The following is a 23,431-nucleotide window of genomic DNA, read 5'->3' as shown; positions in this document are numbered from 1 at the left end:
TGTGGGGCCGGAGGAGCAAAGGGAGAGGGAGAGAGAGAATCTCAAGCAGACTCCATGCTGAATGTGGAGTCCAACATGGGTCTTGATCTCATGAATGTGATATCATGATCTGAGCTGAAAGTGTCTGGAAAAGTCAGCAGGCACCCCTCATGTGATTATTGATATAGTTAGGTTTGAGGTTATCATCTTATTTATTTTAGTCATCTCCTCGGTTCTTGTCCATTCCCTTTTTTCTTTTTTCTGCCTTTCTTTAGATTAAGTGAATATTTTTTTAAATCTAATTTTACCTGCTTTGTTGATGCCTTTGCTATAACTAATTTTATTATTTAAGTAGTTGGAGCCTATAGTATGCATCTTTTACTTATCACAGTCAACTTAAATTACTGCACTTAACAGAGTAAAAGAACCTTAATATACTTAGATTTTTCTCTTTTGGCCTTTATCCTATAGTTATCACATATTTTAATTTTATGTAGTTGTGACTCTCACAATGCATTGCTATTATCTTTGATTAAACAATTATCCTTGGAAGAGAATTAAATAATAAGAAAAACATCCTATATATTCCTCATGTAGTTAATATTTCCAATGGTTTGAAAAAATCTATTCTTTTAATTTTAAAATATATTTTCAAAACATAGAATTCTCAGTGGACAGTTTATTTTTTCTTTCAGTATTTAAAGATATTGCTGTTTTCTCTCTGACATTACTTCCACTGAGAAATCTGCTGTCATCCTTATCTTTGTCCCTCTGTATGTAATGTGTCTTAGTTCTCCAGCAGCTTTTAAGATTTTCTCATTATTACTTTTTTTGAAAAAAATTTTTAAAAGATTTTATTTATTTGAGAGAGATAGCATGAGAGGGGCAAGGGTCAGAGGGAGAAGCAGAGTCCCCCGCTGAGCAGGCAGTCTGATGCAGAACTCAATCCCAGGACTCCAGGATCATGACCTGAGCCAAAGGCAGTTGCTTAACCAACTGAGCCACCCGGGTGTCCCCTGAAATATTTTATTATAAGGTGAGTTGGTGCAGTTTTCTTGATGTTTCTTGTGTCTTGGGATTTGTTAGCCTTCTTGTTCTGTGAGTTTATAATTTTCCTTAAGCTTGGAAAGTTTTGGGCCATATTTCTTAAAATATTTTTCTGGCCTGCCTCTTCCAGGAAATCAATTCTGCCTAAATTATCTCACAGATAACAGTGTCTTTTTATCTTTTTAGGATTCTTTTTCCTTATATATTCTATTTTGGATGGTAATAAGTAAGTATTCAGTAGTTCTGCAATTTCTATGGTATTTATAAAAACTGAACTTTGCCTGACATTTTAAAGTATGCATTTGTCATTTTTGTTTTTGTTACTGATTGAGAGGCAACCAAAGAAAACACAGAGATATACACATTTGTACTTCTCCATAGCCATTTCGGCATATCTCAGATCCTTTTTGCAAATTATGTATATTTTATTCTTTTCCTGTGTTTTTAACTTTTGTACTTAAAAAAAAATTTTCGGTTCTTAAAAGAGTTGGACTATTAACTGATTTTTATTTTCTTCCTTGTATAGATCTATTGGGCTTAGAGTTCCAGATTTTCATTTTTGGGGACTCCCATTAGGCTCATGTTGTATTTCCATTTAGATATGCAATTATTAAAAATTATGATATTCTTTTCTTAGAAGAATGTGCATTTCACTGTCATTCTCAATCATTTACTCATCTCAATTATGTCATATTAGAGAAGCATCTGCCAACCTCTTCTGTGTTCCAAGTATTTAGATATTACTGGGGCAATGTATTTTATATTCTCTTATTTTAAGTTAAACATTTTCCATAATTTTCATTCTCAAATTTAAGTATTTCATAATAGGAATAATTTTTTATATAAGGTAATGTTCTCTCACCACCTTCTATTTTAATGTATTTTTTTAGTTGCGCTACAGAGAGAGACTTCAAATTTATTAAAAATATACTTGTCCCCAGGATGCCTGGGTGGCTCAGTTGGTTAAGCAGCTGCCTTCGGCTCAGGTCAAGATCCCAACATCCTTGAATCGAGTCCCACATCGCGCTCCTTGCTCAGCAGAGAGCCTGTTTCTCCCTCTGCCTCTGCCTGTTCTCACTCTCTCTGACAAATAAATAAATAAAATCTTAAAAAAAATACTTGTCACTTTAGTGTAAGGTTCTAATCTATTTTGGGAACAATTCTTAACATGTATTTTAAGTTAAAATATTTTTAATAGCAAAATAACTTACGCAGGTGCATAGTTGCATATGAACATTACAGTTTCATATCCCTCAAATCCAGGACATACTGTTACCGCACAACCAACTTTATATGAATCGGCCCAAACTACCTACAAAGGAAAGAATTTTAAAATAAAATATGCCAAACAACTTTATACAAACAATGCATTATGGGAGCAGGTATAGTCTTTGTCATGCTACCAAAAATGAATGCACATAACTATTTACTCTCTATTTATTTTCTTAATTTTTAATATTAATTTTAAAACAATTATTTTGTTAAGGCTATTTTCCTGAGGTCTATTTAAGTAGGTTTTCCTCACTGTTAATTTGCATAAATTGAAAGGAGGATATAACATAAAAACAAAATTATGTTTTTTTCTAGATGACTTATGAAATGTATTTTAATTTCCTCCATGGGCATATTATATAAATGATATTAAAGTCAGACTATAAATGAAAATAATAAAAACTTCTTTTTCTCAGAAAAATTTTACTTCATTTATGATCATGTTTTAAATTTTGTGGTCTTAACCATATTCTTACCTTTGTTAAGTAAACAAGAGACAGATAAGGATAGAGATTAAGAATGTAATGAGTCTTCTGCAAAACATACTTGTCACAGAGATGGCGTATCTTTATTTTTGTCTAGTTGGAAAGAATAGCAAAGTTATCAAAAGGAAGATGACTCCTATGGAAAACTAGACAGGGGAGAGAGAGAAAAGAGTGAAGAAGGCTACTGTTTCTTTAATAATGGTAACAGATGAGAGAAGAGTAAGAGAGAAGAGATGAGTTTTGCTTCTAACCATGTGTGTAGCTTAAGAGATTGACATCAGTTGTGCTTGATTCTTAAAAGATCCTTTTCCTTTAGGATGTTTCAAAAAGTTAATATGCCATACAACCGCAAGTATATATATTTTCCAAGAAATCTTGTTTTAAAATTTGGTTCATGAGTATATGGCTACTCCATGAAATTCTATTTGCTTAATATAACAAAGTTATTATTCTATTATTCTATTTTATAATGTATTACTTTCATTAAAGGGACTAGATGTGACAACATGAACACTGATTGTAACTTCAATATGAATGTCAGCAAACAGTAAATGCAGGAAATTTTTAACTCATTTTGTTTAGAACATAAAGCAAGATGTAGTTGCTGAACAAGTAGAAAGAAGGAACGCATTTCTAATTATTTAAGCATATGTGTAAATTAGTCAGTGTGAAGTGAGCTTACAATTTTGATGTTGCAATGATAGCAGAGAAGGAGTATTTGGAAACAAGTTCCTTTTGACTTGAAGCAAAAGAGAGACGAAGGATTATATAAAGGCTCTTGAATTAGTCTTGATGGCATATTAGGGGTATTACATTCTGCTTGTTATCAGTACACCTAACATTTGGATTCCATTCTTTTGATTTTCCTAGCAGTAGCCAAACCATATTCTTTGCAGACATCTGTCCTGAGAAGGGTTTCCAGATTTATAGTGTCCTGTTGTTGGGCAAGGAATGAATAGAAGGGGAGCATGGAAGTTGCTAATCTCTTTGGTCAGAGCTCCTCTGATAAAAAGGACTTGCTTTAAGTCACGATATACTAATACGTCTTATACAGATGAGTAAGTTTGGAGAAGAAAGTCCTTTTTTATTGCTTAAATTGAGCTTCCAAGAGTTCAGTGACATTTTTAAGACTGGTTTAGCTTAAAAACAACTTTGACTTCTCAGCAAAAATTCCCACCAAAATAATGAGAATAATTGGGAAAATAATGTGAAATAAAGTTACTGAACACTGGTATCTTGAAAAGGATAATGCCTTTTGTGAGTTCAGGGGAGAGGATCCAGCTGTACAATTGTCCCAGATTATTGCTTTGAGAAAGTTTTCATGCCATGGCTGGGCGGGGCGGGGGTGGGATGGGAGGAAGCATCTGGGAAAACCAGCAGATGCTTGATGGATTCTCACAATTGAGAGGCATAGCTGAGAGTTTGGGGAGACCAAGGAGGCAGGAGTTTAGAGAATACAGTAGTGGGGAGGTGAAAATTTCACCATGATACAACTGTAGAGATCTACAGAAAGTCATCATCATCAATTCAGCAGAGCATTAATCAGAATGTATGTGAAGAAATTACCCGACGCCTGGGAAAGAACCACCTATAAAAACTAGAGGAAGGATGTGAAGACTTAAACAGGCCCAGGATTCGAGGCTGTTCCTACTAGCCACACTGGAAAATACCAATTTCTGGGGCATTGGTAGAGTATGCACAGGAGTCTTGCTTTATAAGAACCAAAAAAAAAATTAAAAAAAATTTAGGTAATATAACTGTATCCCAGAAGACAGTTCAAGAATATTTAGAGATATATAAATAAATCCTGCATTCAACAAAGCAAAATTTATAAATTTGGGAATATATTAAATTTACCCAGCAGCATGATAAGAAGCAAGAAAATATGGACCATAATGAAGAGGGAAAATCAGTCCATTGAAACTAACCCACAACTAACCTAGATGCTAGAATTGGGAAGGAAAAAATCAAAATAATGATTATAACTGTATTCTATATGATTAAAATCCTAGATGAAAGATTAGATATACAGGGTACAATTATTTATTAATTAATGAACTTAAAAATAAAGCATTTATTTTAAATGAATGTGAATTTAGTCACAGAAGAAAAAAATCAGGAAAAGAGAGAAGAGAACATCAGTCAACTATGGAAAACTTCAAGTGGCTTTCTGCATGAGTAACAACTCTGGGAAGAGGGTAGCAAGTGAGAATGACAGAAATATTTGAAGAAATAATGGCAAACGTTTCTCAACATTTGATTTAAACTGTAGACCCACAGTCCCAAGAAGCTCAGTAAACTTCAACAGAGAAAACATGAAGAAAACTTCAGTGCATTATTATAAAATTGCTCACGACTTGTAATAAAGGAAGAATTGTAAAAGAGCAAAGACACATAAAGTACAAAGGAATAAAGAAAAGATTATAGTAGGTTTCTTGTTGGAAACAATGCAGATGAGATGAGACTTTAAAAATCTTACTCCACTGTGACATGACTGTGGAGTAAGATTTTTAAAGTCCAGAAAAACAAGACAAACAAACAAACCAAAATTCTAGTATATAGAAATCTATTCCCAGTATAATTATCTTCCAAATGAAAGTGCTTTTTTAGATACTTAAAGGAAGCTCGAAAGAAAATGCTTAAAAATTTGTCTTTTGTTAAAAGGTGCATAAATAAGAACTAATCAACAAAATGTTAAATATTTACCTGTGTATAATGGCCACAAACTTTGGAACATGATAGGTTATCATAATCATAGAACTCAGTTTCATTAAACCAAGCAGTAATAGCAGATTTTGGTGAAAATATGCGTAATCCACCGAACCAGATATTTTCTCCAACAAATTTATAATTTGAATAGCATCCATATGGTATTGATAAACAGGAGTTGTGTTCAAATTTGCACTTGTTTGCCCATGCTTTAGCAACCTTTGCTAAACCATCATCCCAACTCTGAAAGATAAAACAGTTTAAATTGAATTATGCATATTTGCTTGGATTAAAGCTATTCTAATGATTGCTATCCGATTTTGTTTAAATTTGTTTTAATAAGATATATATATATATATATATATATATATATATATATATATATTTGGTATTATGTTTACAGTTAGTCATTTTTTTTAGTCTACTTCAGAACCATTTAGTACCCACTCTATGACAGTTTATCTGAATTTCCAATACCTTGCAGATGACCTAGCACATTAGAGGCACTCAACAAATATATTCAAATGTGATTTAAATTAAGTCAAGGGTTCACAGTCTAGTAATTCAGGTCATGCAAATATACCATAAGTGCAAGATAAGTACCCATTTGTAAGTAAAAAGGGAAAATGCCTCTTGGCACACAGGAATAGAATTTCCTTAATTTGATTGAGAATATCTACCCAAACCAGAACACAAATAAAAAATGCTATTAACAGGCACCAATATAATGATGAAATATTGAAAGCTTTCCCCCAAGATTGGGAAACAGGATGTCTCATTATTTCTATTTAAAATAATACAGAAGTTAGGTGGTGTAATAAAATATGTGAGCTATAAATACATAAGAAAAAGACATAAAATGCAAAATGACGAATCTAGCATTATTCATAGATAACAAGACTAGGTATGTAGAAAATTCAAACGAACACACAAATAAAACTACAGGAAAAAAGCGAAATTATCAGTTTCCAGATATCAGAAAAATATACAAAATTGTGTTTCCATATATATTTCAGAAACAAATAATTTCAAAGTTAACAAATATATAAGGATAAGTCCAATAAATTATATAAAAAATCTCTACCCTAAAAAGGTACAAAATATCACTAAGATTGATTTGTAAAGACTTAAATGGCTAGATGTAAAATATTTATGAACTAGAAGATTTAATATAGGTAAAGGATTGGATATTGATAATTTAATTCAGTTCTAAAAAAATATCTAAGTAGCTTTTTTGGGGGGTGGAAGTTGATTTCAAAATTTATATGGAAGTTCAAAGAATCATCAATACCTAAGACAATCTATTAAAAGTAAAGCAAGGCTAGAGGACTTACTGTACCAGATATCAAGACATCACAAATCTACATAAAGACATTGTGGTATTGGCACAATATATGGATAGACAAATATCCCAGTGAAACAGAATAGAGTCCAGAATCAGTTTTTTACAAGAGTGGCAATGTCTTAATGTAGGTATTATTGGCAAGATAATTTTTCAAATTTAAGTAAGCTCTATGCCCAATGTGGTGCTTAAACTTACAACTCTAGGATCAGGGCCAGCCTCTCACAAGATGAATTTTTAAATACTTTTTTTTTCCAAATTAATTTTAGATACACAAGAGTTTACAAAAATAGTACACAGAGGTCCTGTGCAAACTTTGTCTGGTTTTTCCACTGATAGTGTTCTAAGTAACTATAAAACGATATCAAAGTGAAGAAACTAGGGCGCCTGGGCGGCTCATTGGGTTAAGCCTTTGCCTTTGGCTCAGGTCATGATCACAGGGTCCTGGGATCAAGCCCTGCATTGGGCTCTCTGCTCAGCAGGGGGCCTGCTTCCCCACCCTCCAACCCCCATCTGCCTCTCTGCCTACTTGTGGTCTCTCTCTCTTTGTCAAATAAATAAATAAAATCTTTTAAAAAATGAAGAAATTCACATTGGTACAATCAACAGACCTTAGCATTTCGGTAGTTTTACATGCATTCATGTGTGTGTGTGTGTGTGTAGTTTTATGCAGTTTTATCACATGTGTAAATTGAAGTAATCACTGTGAAGTATCACAGTCAAGATACAGAATAAACTGTTCTATCACCACGATGATCCTTCTTACTAATGTTTTAAAGTCATACTCACTCCCCCATCTTATCCCTAATTACTGGCAATCACTAATGTGTTCATCATCTCTATAATTTTGTCATTTCAAGAATGTTGTATAAACAGTCACGATATGACCTGACCATTTTGAGATTGGCTTTTTTTCACTCAGCATAATTCCATTGAGATCTGTCCATAATGTTCCATGTTTTTGTAGTTTTATTCCTTCTTATTGCTGAGTGGTATTTCACAGTATGGATATACCACAATTTGTTTAACCTTCACCTATTGACGGAAATTTTGATGTTTACCAGTTTAGGTTATTACAAATAAAGCTGCAATGAACATGTGTGAACAGGTTTTTGTGTAGCAGTTAAGTTTTCCTTTTTCTGGGAAAAAAGGAAAAAGAAAAAGTGCTATAAGAAGATAATTGTTGTGTCATATGGTAAGTGTACATGTGGTTTTTTAGAATAAAAGGACCAAATTAGAGTGGCTGCAACATTTTACATTCCCACCAGCAAAGTATGACAGATATAGTTTTTCTACATCCTCTTGAGTATATATTGTATTTTCAGTATATATTTTGAAATTTTCCTTGAGATTTCCTCTTTGACCCATGGATTATTTATAAGTGTGTTTAATTTTCAAGTGTTTAAAGAATTTATTTTTGCTGTGCTACAGATTTCTGGTTTGATTGAGTATGAGTTTGATAAAGTATGAGTTGTCTTAAATTTGTTGTTTTCATTTTATAGTTCAAGATATGGTCAATCTTGGTTAATATTTCACAGGCGCTTCATAAAAATGTGTATTACTTAGTTGCTGAGTGGAGTGTTCCATAAATGTAGGTAGATTCTAGTTGGTCAATGGTATTAAGTTCTTCTTGCTGATTTTCTGTCTGCTTCTTGAGCAGACTGTTGAAATATCCCTTTGTAATTGAATACTTACTTATTTCTTCTTTCAGTTCTACTGGTTTTCCTTCCTATATTCTAAAGGTCTGTTGTTTGGGGCATATGATCTTTTTATTAAAATTTCTTTGATGGGTTGATTGTTGTATCATTATGTAATATTGTTCTGTTTTTCTTTGCTCTGAAATCTACTGTATCTGATATTAATAAAGCCACTCCTGCTTTCTTTTGATTGACTTTTGTATGACATGTTAGAAAGCTCTAACCTTTTGCTTTCAATCTACCTGTATCATTATATTTGAAGTGAGTTTCTTGGTTATAGCATATTGTTTGCTCCCCCCCCCCTTTTTTTTTCTTTTAAATTCATTCTGATTTTTTTTTTAAGATTTTATTTATTTGACAGACAGATCACAAGTAGGCAGAGAAGTAGGCAGAGAGAGAGGGGAAAGCAGGCTCCCTGCTGAAGAGAGAGCCTGGTGTGGGGCTCAATCCCAGGACCCTGGGATCATGACCTGAGCTGAAGGCAGAGGCTTTAACCCACTGAGCCACACTGGAGCATCTATTCTGATATTGTTTTTAAATTGATGTGATTTATACCATTTACGTTTAATGTACTTATTGATAGGTTAAAGCAAAATCCTACCATTTTATTGCTTATTTTTATTATCCCTTTTTTCTTTTTTTTTAAAGATTTTATTTATTCATTTGAGAGAGAGAGAGAGAGAGAATTGGAGAGAGAGAGAGCATGAGAGGAGAGAGGTCAGCAGGAGAAACAGACTCCCTGCTGAGCAGGGAGCCTGATGTAGGACTCTATCCTGGACTCCAGCAGCATGCCCCGAGCTGAAGGCAGTTGCTTAACCAACTGAGCCACCCAGGCCCCCTCTCTCTCTGTTTTTCATTCCTATTTCACTTTTCCTGCCTTCCTGCGAACTTCTTGAACACTATTTAGGATTTTACTTTGATTTATCCATAGTGTTTTGTGTGTGTGTGTGTGTGTGTTTTAGTGGTTGCTATACATAGTACATAATTTATGTAACTTGTTGCAAACTACTGGTGTCAGCATTTTACCAGTTTGACTAAAGTATAGAAATATTACTTCCATCTATGTTCCTTTACCACTCACGCCACCAACATTAATTACTCTAAATATTTCTTATACATATATTAAGAACCATGTCAAACAATATTATAAAATAAAAAATTTGACATAATTTAGAAAACATAATGGAAGAACATTTTGTTATATTTACCCATATATTTTTTAAAAAAGATTTTAGTTATTTATTTGACAGAGAGAGGGAGAGAGATCACAAGTAGGCAGAGAAGCAGGCAGAGAGAGAGGGGGAAGCAGGCTTCCCCTGAGCAGAGCACCTGATGTGGGGCTTGATCCCAGGATCCTGAGATCATGACCTGAGCTGAAAGCAGAAGCTTAAACCACTGGCCCACCCAGGTGCCCCTGTATTTACCCATATTTTTACCTTTTGCCTTGTTCTTTCTTCATCCCTGATATTCTGAGAGTCTTGTTCCATCATTGCCTTAGTGTTTGAAGAACTTTTCTTAGCTATCTTTTAGAGTAGGCCTGCTTATGACAACTTATTTTATTTTTTAAAAGATTTTATTTATTTACAGACCAAGATCACAAGTAGGCAGAGAGGCAGGCAGAGAGGGGGGGGGGGAAGCAGATTCCCTGATGAGCAGAGAACCCAATATGGGGCTCAATCCCAGGACCCTGAGATTATGACCCAAGCCGAAGGCAGAGGCTTTAACCCACTGAGCCACCCAGGCGCCCCATGACAACTTATTTTAGTTGAATTTAAAGATTCAACTAAAATTTAATTTCATCATAATCCCTGAAGTATATTTTCTTTGAGTAGGATTTTTGGTTGATTATTCTTTGAAATTAAAATTGAAAATGTGCTACTTCTGTTGGGCTTCTGTGGATTTAGATGAAAAATTTGATGACATTGAACTTGTTGTTTTTTTCCCAACTCCCCTTAATACCTGTAAGAATCCTAGTCTTTCATCTGAATCATTGGAAGGTTTCTTCGTTTTAAAAGAAAAAAAAAAAAAAACAGCTTAAATCTCAAAGTGGGGGGCAGGCAGAGGGGGAGAGAGTCTCAAGCTGACTCCATGCTCAGAGTGAAGCCCAATGCAAGGCTCCATCACATGACCTGAGATCATGACTTGAGCTGAAACCAAAAGTCAGACACTTAAACAACTGAGCACCCAGGCACCCTTAAATCTGATATATATTAAAAATATGTATATTAGTTAAAACATAGTTCTAATTGGGAGGAGGATGAGGGAATGTATTAGCCCAGTGATAGGTATTAAGGAGGGCACGTGTTGTAATGAGCACAGGGTGTTATATGCAAATAATGAGTCATGGAACACAACATCAAAAACTAATAAGGTACTGTATTGTGACTAATATCATAAAACAAAACAAAACATAGTTTTCATGTAGAATAGCTTGTACCAAATCAACCCTTCTCCAAAGTATGGTACAAGAGAAAATTACTCTCATTCTAATTAAGACTTAGTCTTAATATTACAAATGGTAAACAGAGTGGCTTTAAAATAGTAGGAATTAATACCTGATGGCTAAGGAATTATATGCATTTAAAACATGTATTTCAAGCCAGTTCAAACACACATGATATGTACAATTATCTAGGTGTATGTATAATTTAAAAAATCTATTTGCATTTTAGAATGCGAGGGACTATATAAAGCTCATTTTCCCCCTAATTGAATAACAAAATTAAACATCTTTCTAGAAAAAAGTATTCTAATATCCCCTTAGATCTGGCAATACGTTCACCTAACACTTAATTGCTATTAAGTCTTTAGCAGTTCAGGAAAAATTTTATTGAGTAATATTCTGCCTTAACTTGTTAATAGAAGAATTTGATATTCTTATAGACTTAACTTTTAAAGAACCCAATCACTTGTCTTCTGCCTGACCTAACCTCCAGTACACTCTGCAAATATTTTTTTAAAAAGATTTTGTTTATTTATTTGACAGACAGAGATCACAAGTAGGCAGAGAGGCAGGCAGAGAGAGAGGAGGAAGAGGATCCCTGTTGAGCAGAGAGCCCAATGTGGGGCTCTATCCCAGGACCCTGGGGTCATGACCTGAATCGAAGGCAGAGACTTTAACCCACTGAGCCACCCAGGTGCCCCTATGCAAGCATTTCTGATAAAAAAATCCTTATATTATGAATTACACCCATATCACCAAAGCTCCTCTATATGAGGAGGAATAAGAAAACCTACTAAGAAATTCTTCAAAATATAAACTAAAAACAAGGAGAATTGTAATGGTTTCATGTGATTGAGAGTTTTTGCACTATCTTAAAAAAAAATCCTTATATAATCATGATGCTTCTACGTGCTATGTAAGGCAAGAAGCAGTATATTGTGCATAAGGTTGAGGGCAGGAGGATGCTGGGATATGTCAGTATGCTACTGCAGAATTTATGCTCTATAAGGATAATATAAAAAGAATGATGGTGAGTAATAAAAATAGTATAACTGTCCATGTTCAAAATTCCTGAAAGGATTATAAGAAATGATGCGAATAACAAAAATAATACTGAAATCAGATTTATTGAGGTTATCATTGATATAGAAAGAACTTTACATATTTAATGTGTACAGTTTGATGAGTTTGGACATATGCAAACACCCATGATACCATCACCATAATCCAGGTAATAGATATGACCAACACCTCCTCGAATTTCCTTATGTCCACTTGGTGTTGTTTTTGTGTTAAGAGTATTTAACATGAGATCTACCTTCTTGACAGATTTTAAGTGCCCCATACCATATTGTAAACTATAGGCACTATTCTATAAAGCAGATCTCTAGAACTTAATTCATCTTACATAACTGAAACTTTATACCCTTTGAGTAACAATTCCTCATTCCCCAATACCCCTACCGTATCACCTCCCAGCCCCTGACAAGCACTATTGAATTTTCTGCTTCTGTGAATTTGACTATTTTAGATATCTCAAATGTGGAATCATGCAGCAGCATCTGTCCTTCTGTGACTGACTTATTTCACAGATGGCAAAATTTCCTTTTCTTAAGGCTAAATAATATCCCATTGCACGTATATGCCACATTTTCCTTCCCCAGTCATTTGTTGATGGATCCTTGGATTGTTTCTGTATCTAGTGCTGCACTGAACATCAAAGTGTAGATATCTCTTCAAGATGCTGATTTCAGTTTTTTGGGGTATATAGCTAGAAGTGGAATTTCTGGATTTTATGGTAGTTCTAATATAATTTCTTGGGTAATCTCCATATTGCTTCCCATAGCTGCAGCACAATTTTACATACCCACCATCAGTGAACAGTGTTTCCAGTTTCTCTACAACCACACCAACACTTGCTACATTAAAATTTATTTGTGTTATTATTAGTCACAGCTAGCATAACAAACATTTGCAATTAAGAACAGCAATCTGGGGGCGCCTGGGTGGCTTAGTGGGTTAAAGCCTCTGCCTTTGGCTCAGGTCATGATCCCGGGTCCTGGGATTGAGCCCCACATCCTGCTCTCAGCTCAGCATGGAGCCTGCTTCCTCCTCTCTCTGCCTGCCTCTCTGCTACTTGTGATCTCTGTCTGTCAAAATAAATAAATAAAATCTTAAAAAAAAAAAAACAAAATCCAGCAATCTGAATATAAAAGTCATATTAATTCAATAAAAATATGGGGAAGAAATGAGAAGAAAATAAGATGATGCTAAACCTCTTACTTTAGAATAGCGAAGAGAATCAGTAGATATTTTTTCTTCAAATTGGTGAAGCAATTATCCTTTTTGGGGAACTCTTGTCATACCGCCTGTCAATGATCTAGCTGGGGTAGGGAGCTCCCCCTTTGTACTTCCAAAAGAGGTGGAATCCTAATTCACCTTTTCTACAACCTGTGCCAGTAAAGAATTAAACTTTGTTAAGCCACTGACATTTCAGGATTTATTTTATACCACAGCCTAGCCTAACCTAGCCTCATAAAACTTAGTGCTAGAAGTAGAGTGAAGCCATAATAAAAATCTAAACTCAAACCACCCTGAGACCTAGGTAAGAAGGATCCCTGCTCTGGGCCCAGATTTTATAGGACATCACATATTACCCTACTTCCCCCCTACACACATGATGTATTATAAAATGATCACTAGATGGACATGAACACCAGAATGGTAAATAATGTTTTACTTATGAAAATATACAAGAAGACTTAAACTAAAAAATATTTTTAAAAATACTTAAAATTGTAATTCACCCATTATAACTTTGCCTTTTAATTTTAATAGAGTTTTAATTATTTCAGAAGAAATGAAAATTTGGTTACTGCTAACATCAGTGAAAATGATCAAAATTATTCTGATCAAATCCAGATGTGAACAAGTTAGGTGAAATCCCTGAAACCACACAATCTTTTACTAAGTAAAGATTTAATTATTGAGCAAACAATGAGACTGTAGGCTTCCATTTTTATTCTTCCTTTTGCCCACAAATGATGGTAAGCTTGTCTGAATCATATGGGGAATTTAATAGTTAGCTGGCAAACACTGACACAGCTTATGTCATGGGCAGGAATCCATCTGATTCAGGGCCAAAAGATCTGAAAAAATGTGATCTATAACTCAGGAGGGAGACCATGAGTCCATTGAACTTGAAGCTCAAAGCAGAGAGTGGAAACAAAGCAATCATGTTTGTTGGTTGTAGTGTGTGTTCAACAAAATTATTTTATGAGTAAAATAATACCAGTTTGGAAGCAGAAATAAAACCCAGAATCAAGAAATGTGGGGCTTTTGTGGCACCTGGGTAGCTCAGTTAAGTGTCTGCCTTCAGTTCAGGTCATGTTCCCAGGGTTCTGGAATTGAGCCCCTCATCAGGCTCCCTGCTCAGCAAGGAGTCTCATCTCCCTCTTCCTCTGCCTGCTGCTCCCCTGCTTGTGCTCTCTCCTTATCTCTCAAATAAATAAATAAAGTCTTAAAAAAAAAAAAAAAGAAATGTGGGGCTTTTGAGACTTGGAAAAGAAACTGCTTCTATGTAGTATATAATAAGATATGATATATTAAAAAGTCTTTGAGACACATGTCCTAAATCTTTCATGTGATTAGAAAAGCTCTGGACAAAGAGATGAAGTATAGGACTCCAAGGAAATCTTCTTAATTGATTAAAAAGTGGACAGCAAAAGAACAGATTAGTGTGTCCATTTCCCCAAAACTCATGTTTCAAGAAAACTGGCATTAAGCTGAGCAAGAAAAGCACCACGTTAAGGAAAACTAAGAAAAGACTTGAAAATTTCTCTAACTGGTCTCTAAGTGTGGGTATTGGTATTTGGAACTGGCTGGAGACATACAGATGAAAGACCTTGAGAGGTTTGTTTTTCTTTTAAGATTTTATTTATTTATTTGACAGACAGAGATCACAAGCAGGCAGAGAGAGAGGAGAAAGCAGGCTTCCCACGGAGCAGAGAGCCCGATGCGGGGCTCGATCCCCGGACCCTGGGATCATGACCTGAGCTGAAGGCAGAGGCCTTAACCCACTGAGCCACCCAGGCACCCCAGACCTTCAGAGTTTTTGAGACAGATATATTTCCAAAGATACTGGAAACCTGTTATAAAAAAAAAAAAAAACCTGTGAATATTGGGTACTTTAAATGACCATGGGCAGAAAGCAACATGAAAAGGCTCTGGCTCAAAGATGGCATATTTTCCCATGCCCAATTCAAGTTGGCCAAGGAGGATGACAGATGAAGAACAATTTAGAGGGAGAAGCTAGGTACCACAGAAAATAACGAACAAGGGAACTCCTGCCTCCTCCAATCAAAAAAAAAAAAAAAAAAAAAAATCTGGACCCCAGTATAGTAGGTCTTCATACCCTCTTCTATCTAAAGATTGCAGAATCATTCTGAACCAATGATTACTGTGTGGCTCCCATTCTCCCACATTCTGAATAGATGTGTTTGGTGCAGTGGTCTTGTCTTGTGTTGCTATTGAATATTCTTTGTGTGGAGGACAGACATAGTCACTAGGCCAAGAGTATCCACAACCAACCTTGTTGGGTTTTGCCTACCATTCAGAGATATTAAGGCTTTGCTTTAGTAACTGAACAAGATATTGGACTTTATCCTTTAGCGAAGGCCTAGAATTGTTCTGTTTCTGGGAGCGAAGGATAAATAAATAAATAAATAAGTATCTGATGACCATAAAAGCAATCTGTGCTTGAGACATTTAATGCAACCATGTTAGGGTTATCAGACTAATTCTGGCCAGAGGGGTAGGAGTGGAACGACATGTATCACCTTCAGGTCTGATATACAAATACCTACATAATTTTCTAGCTTTCTCAATGGTGACTCTGAAAAACATGTGTTGGCATGATGGAACCAAGATATAAACAGCTTATGGCACTGCATGAAGAAGAGGGGGAGTGAAGAATGGTCCAACCAGTATTGGACTTTATGTGAGGGATATACTAAACCTGTATTCTTTAAAGATTAATGCTAAGTGAAATGAGTCAGATAGTGAAAGACAAATACTATATGACCTCAGTTATATGTGGAATCTAAATAAAAAAACCTCATAGATACACAGAACATATTGGTGGTTGGTGGAGATGGGGTTGGGTGAAGTTGGTGAAGGAGGTCAAAACGTGCGAACTTCAAGGTTTAAGGCAAGTAGGTTCTGGAGATGTATGTTAAAGCATAATGATGTGACTATACCTAACCACACTGTATTATATATTTGAAAAATGCTAAGAAATTATATCTTAAACATTCTGATCATAAGAAAAAGAAATTGTAATGTGAGGTAATGGACGTTAACTAAACTTGTAATCATTTCACCATATATTCATATATCAAATCATGTTGTACACTTTAATACAATGTTATATATCAATAAGAAAGTAAAAAAAAAAAAAAGGCCTGCAAACTTTCAGGGTTTATTTGTTAGCATAACATCATATCTACTATTTTCTGATAAATATAGAAAAAAAATTTTTTTTAAGTTTAAGTAATAATCTCTGTATCCAATGTGGGGCTTGAACTAATAACCCCAAGATTAACAGCCACATGTTCTACCAACTGAGCCAGCCAGGTGTCCCCTGATAAATATAGAAATTGACATGAGAAATGAAGTGCTTAATTTTTCTGGGTAATCAGTAGTAGAAGACAGGAGAATCTCCTGTTGAAGATTTAGTCCACAGTTAATACTTCTGTTTCTGCAGGATAGAGTCGCCAATACCAGATTTACCTTCCCACTTGAAAAAAACTATGTGCAAAAGCAGATGTCAGCAGGCATAACACCAGGCAAAAAAAGCCAGTGCTCCCTGAGAGTAGGGAAACTAAAAAAATAATCCTCATGTTAGTGCTGTGAGAGAATTTTCAGGCCATAAAGAATTACCAGGAAAGAGAGACCTGCATGGGAGAGAGAATTCCAAAGATGTTCAGAGGGTCCTGCTTGAGTATTTAGCAGAGAACTGATAAGCCCATATATTTGAGGAACCTATCCATGGTCAGGGAAATTGCTCAAAAAGGCAAGAGAAATATTACCTAATGCTCACTCAATCTTGGGAATAGTGCCTCTTTTCAATAGCCAGACGGGAAACCTCATAATTTTGGGAATTGTGTAGAGCACTCAGAAAGAACTTGGCTTCAGTGTGGGAGATATTTATTCGTACCCTAAACGATTGATTTTTTCCTGCCCAACAAATGTTAAAAAAAAGACTTGAATGGATCAAAATGCCAGGTAACATGAATATATGACAGGAAAAAAGTCCAGAGTATTTACAGAAAAAGAAAAATAACCATCACTAAACAAAGTAAAATTAGCAGTATCTGGCATCTGATGAGAAATTATCTGCAGGAGCACCTGCACCTGCGTGGCTTAGTGGGTTAAGCCTCTGCCTTTGGCTCAGGTTATGATCCCAGGGTCCTGGGATCCAGTCCCTGCAGCGGGCTCTCTGCTCAGCAGGGAGCCTGCTCCCCCGCACCTGTCTCTCTGCCTACTTATGATCTCTGTCTGTCAAATAAATAAATAAAATCTTAAAAAAAAAAGAAAAGAAGAAATTATCTGCATACAGAGATGCAAGAAAATACAACCAACTTCAAATGAGAAGAAAAATCAATTAATGAAAATCAAACCAGGACTGACACAGATGTTAAAATTAGTGGGGAACAGAGAAAGACAACTATCATATGATCTCCCTGATATGAGGAAGTGGTGATGCAACATGGGGGTTTAAGTGGGTAGGAGAAGAATAAATGAAACAAGATGGGATTGGGAGGGAGACAAACCATAAGTGACTCTTGATCTCACAAAACAAACTGAGGGTTGCTGCGGGGAGGGGGTTTGGGAGAAGGGGGTGGGATTATGGACATTGGGGAGAGTATGTGCTTTGGTGAGTGCTGTGAAGTGTGTAAACCTGGTGTTTCACAGACCTGTACCCCTGGGGATAAAAATAGATGTTTATAAAAAATAAAAAAAAAATTAGTGGGGAAAGCAAGACTGAGAAAAAAAAATAATGAAAAGAGCATCCGTGAACTGTGGAAAACTTCAAACGGTATAATGTACATGTCTCTAATATTTTAGTAGAAAACAGCTCAAATTTTTCTCTTTTGGTTAAAATCTGCAGATTCTAAAAAATTCAGTGGACCCCAGGAAACATGAACAATGTGATACCGGGGCACATCATATTGCTCCAAATCAAGGATAAAGAGAAATTCTTAAAAGCCACCAAAGGAAAAATGCATATGATATACATAGGAACCAAGAAAATGGTCCAGCAGATTTCTCATCACAAATAATGTATGAGAAGATAGAAGACCCTGTGGTAACATTTTTAAAGTTCAGTTTAGAATTCTACACATAATGATAATATCTAGCAAAAATTAAGGAGATTGAAAGGTATCTAAAGATACAAATTTCCAGTTATAAATTAAGTGCTATCCATATAATGTACAACATGGTTGATGAGAATGAACACCAAAGAAATGCAGATAAAATTAAATTTCCATACAATCTGCAGCCCATTGATGAATATTTGAGACAGAGTATGACACTCCTCAAAAAAACTCTCAACTGTTTTATGTTTATTGTTTTTTAAAGATTTTATTTATTTGAGAGAGAGAGAGAGAGAGAGCACACAAGCTGGGGGAGGAACAGAGGCAGAGGCAGAAGCAGGCTCCCTGAAGATCAAGGAGCTGCTACCTGGGGCTCAATCCCATGACCCTGAGATCACGACTTGAAGAGAAGGCAGAAGACTGAGCCACTCAGGTGCCCCACTCACAACAGTTTGTTTTTTTTTTTTTTTAAGATTTTATTTATTTATCAGAGAGAGAGGGGGAGAGAGCAAGCACAGGCAGACAGAATGGCAGGCAGAGGCAGAGGGAGAAGCAGGCTCCCCGCCGAGCAAGGAGCCAGATGTGGGACTCAATCCCAGGACGCTGGGATCATGACCTGAGCGAAGGCAGCTGCTTAACCAACTGAGCCACCCAGGCGTCCCTCACTCACAACAGTTTTAATGGTCATGCTTTGAGGGAGGCAAAAAGTAACTTTAACTTGGCAATAGCCAGACCTCCAGGATCCTGTAAATCCTCTTTAACATATGCAAACCCTAGTGGAAACTTCTGTTGTCTTTAGCCCTCCCCCTGCCCTTTAGAAATATATAATTTATTGCTCCTCACAATCCCAGTGCAGCTTCTTCTGTCCATGGGTCTGGCCTGCTCTTTAATAAAAATTCCTTTTTGCACTGAAAATATTTCAAGATTTCTTTCTTGATCATTCCTTCTTGACCCACATCACATCAATGATGATTATGACTAACCCTGCTATATGGTATATAGTAAAGTTGTTAATGGAGTAAATTCTAGAAGTTCTCATCACAAGGAGAATTTTTTTTTAAATATTTAATTTATTTATTTGACAGACAGAGCTCACAAGTAGGCAGAGAGGCAGACAGAGAGAGAGGAGGAAGCAGGCTCCCCGCTGAGCAGAGCCTCCATCCCAGGACCCTGGGATCATGACCCGAGCGGAAGGCAGAGGCTTTAACCCACTGAGCCACCCAGGCGCCCCCACAAGGAGAAATTTTTATTCTTTTTTCATTCTTTTCTTTTGGTAGCTGTTTATATGAGAAGATGGACGTTACCTGAACCTACTGTGACAATCATTTCACAATGTAGGTAAAGCAAACCCTCATGCTGTATGCCTTAAATTTATACCATGATGTATGTCAATTATTTTTCAGTTCAACTGGAAAAAATATACAGTTAATAAAATTACATGATAGAGAAAAGAATAAGGAGAAACAAAGATTTTTATAATATACAAAATTGCTAGGATTAAAACCAACAGACTAAAGTATAAGTTAGTCATTTAGGCAGAAGGAAAATGATACCAGGTGGAAATATGGATATGCACAAAGAAATGAGGAGCACCAGAAAATTTAAAGGACAAAAATAACAAAAGCTTCTACACATTTACAAACATAAAACAAGGTAAATGCAAACAAGGATTGTTTCCATTCATGTCTTCTCCACCCTGGTCTTTTCTTCACTCTCCTTCAGCTAGTTATTTAAATTTAAATTAGTATTATGTATATCCTTTTATTGCTTCCTTTGAAGAACATAGCATCTATAGGTGTTTACACAGAATGTGTATATGTATTTACACACATATATGCATATGTACATGTGTGAATATTTACATACATATATAGGATGTATATATTTACATATACACACAAATATATGGGTACATATATTTAAATAGCATTTTAATGACATAAGATAGTCCTTAAAAAAGATATTCAAATAAATATAGAGAAACTGTTGTATAGCAAATCCATGTCAATGACCACGTTGACCTATTGGAGTTTAAAGTACATATTACATATTAAAATATTTTAACAATTCTGCATTAAAGAGATTAGTTTATTTTTGTTTAATCCAGTGTTTCCCAAACATTGTTGAAATCTCTTTCCCCTCAAAATATGCTTTCCCATGTAGCAGAAGAGTGGAGTTTTGAACTTTAGTGCCGGGGTTGTGATTTTATAATACTTCCATTTTATTTTCTGTTGGATAGAGAGGAAGAAAGCTGAAATAGATATGTTTTACAATGTAGCAACATCTGCATAGGACATAAACAAAACTATGCTATCAACATTTATGTTCATAATTTCATAATGATATATCTACAAGCCAGAAAAAATGCATGGGAAATTTCTTGTGATAAAATTTATAGTCAAGCATTTATTTAAAAATTATGAATTCTATGGATTATTTTAATAGTCCAGTGTTTTCATGGTCATACTTCAGTAGAGTACTCTTTTTGGCTTAATGTCTATATGATGGAAGTCTGCAAAAGACACCATCAGTTCAATGTTTTTGGAATTGAACTTCACATATTTATTATTTTTCATGGAAATGACAATCTGATATTATTCAAGTGTTGATTTCATTATTTACATCCTTGCAGAATATTTCTTAAAAATGAATACTATACATGTAGTACTGTTTCAACAACCTAGAGTTTATAAAATGTAAAAACAGGTAAGTGGACAAGAGAATCTCCATCACTGTGCTATTTCTTTTATACGAAGTATCTTGGTTTTGTGGCTTGGGAAGTGCTAGCCAAAATATGGGGGCGAGTTCTGGAAAGTTGTGAGAAATTGCAAAGTACATTTATTAAGCCTTAGTGATGAAATCCAAGCAGCTCCCAGACACCACCCTTCCCGGACCATTCCCCCACCTCCATCCTTCTCCCCCCACCCCCGGCCCCAAAGGAGGCTAAGCTTTGGCAATAGACAGCTTCAGGTTTTCCTTTCTCGTCCACTCCTATCACTATCCGGGAGGATAGCCCAGCTAATGAATTCATTTATAATTCATATAAATGAATCCATCAGATTTATCGCCCAGAGATACCTTACGATGAACCAGAGAAAAAAAATCCCAGACCCGTTCTTTCTCACCATGTGTTTCATGTCAGCCGCGGGGGGCCACACTTTGCCTCGCAGCTCGTTATGAGAGTCCACGCACTGGTCTTGGAAATGCTGGTCTGTGATAGCAGGGACTTTAGCAGACGATTTGCTGGCTACCAGACAGAGACCTAAAGTCCACAAGCAACTCAGTTTTTCTCTCAGAACCATGGTGAGATGCAAAGGATGCTCTGAATGTGTGGACAGTAACCGCCAGGCCAGCCGTCATCCCTGGCCCCTGGGGACCACGCTCTCTACAGGCTCCATCCTCCTGCACAAGCTCAAGCTCAGCAAGCTCAGGGCGCTGATGCTCTGCAGGTTGCCCCGAGAGGGCGGGGCCAGAACCTAGGCAATACAAAGAGTAGGATTATCCCATCACAAAGCCCTGGGCTTCAGAAAAACGTGAGTCGCCCTCTGGTGCAGTTTTAACCATCCAGGGCGCTTTCTGCCGACCCAATCCAGAATCACTGCGGTGGGCTCCTAAATTGCTATCCAAATCAGACGCAGGGCACAGTGTTACGTAAAAAAGCAACATATCTTAGATGCTGAAAACGGACCAGGCCTGTACAAAACTCTATATATTAGTTACACAGACTGAATATATAGTTTTATTGTTTTAAATAAACTACAGCATCATACTGCCCATATCTCCAGAAACTGGTAATAAAGCAAGAGCAGGCATTTTGTATATTCCACATAGTGTGATTATTACTTTGCCGAACAATAATTTAATAGTTTGTGTTTGTTTTCTCATTTGGAGACAGATTGCCTAGAAAGATAAAAATAGAGAGGGTAGCCAAGTAGCTCCTCTGGACAAAATTTCATAGTTGATATATGAACTTGGAACAAACCTAAGGTTTGGTTATAACCAAGTAAACTTCTGAGAAAGGATCAGTTTAGTGTACATTCTAAAGACTAAAGCAGAGTACATTTGATCTTATTTTACCTACATTGCAATACAAACCAACTTCATTTGGTTTAATATTTTATATCCATTATAACAGTTGTTATTTAATAATGTAAGGGCCTATTTTAGCCAGAGCGGCTTCATCTCTGGTTGAACAGCCATTTTGTTGTCTATACAGTAAAACATAAACTGACCCTGCCTCCCTCCCCCCCGCCCCAACAGGGTCCTCTTTCTGTAAGAGGTGGCCCCGAATGGTCAGTTTGATTCTCGATGCTTGGCGTGAAATAAAGCTTTGCTTGACCTAAGCTTTGCGTCAGTCTCGCTCCTTTGATTATGGACCTAACAATAATAAACCAGCATTTTTTGTGGGACATTAAATGATATTTTCCAGTATTTCTGTGTTTCAAATAAATACTTTTATTTGACGATTTAAGGTTGTTTACAATGCCATTTAATTTAAGTAAAAATACTTATTTATATCAACTGAATAGCCTAGTCAATAAATCTTGCTACTAAAAATCAACTTTGGTGCAACTAGGTACCATTTTTAAATAGAAAGTGGAAAATTAGGGGGTGCATCACTGTCTCAGTCAGTAGAACATGTGCCTCTTGATCTTGGGCTGGTGAGTTCAAGCCCAATGTTGGGTGTAAAGATTACTGAAAAACAAAATCTTAAAAAAAAAAAAAAAAGAAAGCAGAAAATTAAATTACAAAATGGGGGGAAAATACAAGGATCCTAATGGAAATTCTATTGAGTAGTGGAGAAAATATTTGTCTGCCTCTGCTGATGGAGAATTATAATATATGCTACTTTAACATTACTTACACAGTCCAAACTGAGGTTTTCATGTCCCACACCCCGATCTGGATCCTTCCACAATTTCCCTATCTCAGTTAATGACAGCTTCATCCTTTTGATTGCTCAATCCTTGAACTTTGGAGACTTTGGTCCCTTTGCAAATTCTGTTGTCTTTGTCTTTACATTTTCAGAACATGACCACTGTTCAGCATTTGAAATGGCACTCCTTGATTTCATGGCT

The 23,431-nt window shown here is 35.8% G+C and overlaps 1 protein-coding gene across 1 annotated transcript in view; it reads right to left on the bottom strand.

The window, feature by feature from the left end:
* GLIPR1L1 (GLIPR1 like 1) overlaps positions 1 to 21,803 on the bottom strand; it is a 32,806-nt gene extending 11,003 nt beyond the window's left edge. The window contains exons 1-3 of the mRNA XM_059183633.1: positions 21,479 to 21,803; positions 5,490 to 5,735; positions 2,238 to 2,338 (exon numbers count right to left, since the gene is read on the bottom strand). Coding sequence (XP_059039616.1) covers positions 2,238 to 2,338; positions 5,490 to 5,735; positions 21,479 to 21,655 — 524 coding nt within the window. The 5' untranslated portion in view covers positions 21,656 to 21,803. The remainder of the gene's footprint in view (positions 1 to 2,237; positions 2,339 to 5,489; positions 5,736 to 21,478) is intronic.
* Between the last annotated feature and the right edge of the window lie 1,628 nt (positions 21,804 to 23,431).

The sequence above is a fragment of the Mustela lutreola genome, chromosome 8 (assembly GCF_030435805.1).
Source record: "Mustela lutreola isolate mMusLut2 chromosome 8, mMusLut2.pri, whole genome shotgun sequence".
In the NCBI taxonomy this organism is placed as follows: Eukaryota; Metazoa; Chordata; class Mammalia; order Carnivora; family Mustelidae; genus Mustela; species Mustela lutreola.
The sequence above is the reverse complement of the archived record's forward strand: the minus strand, read 5'-3'. Positions and strand labels throughout refer to the sequence as shown.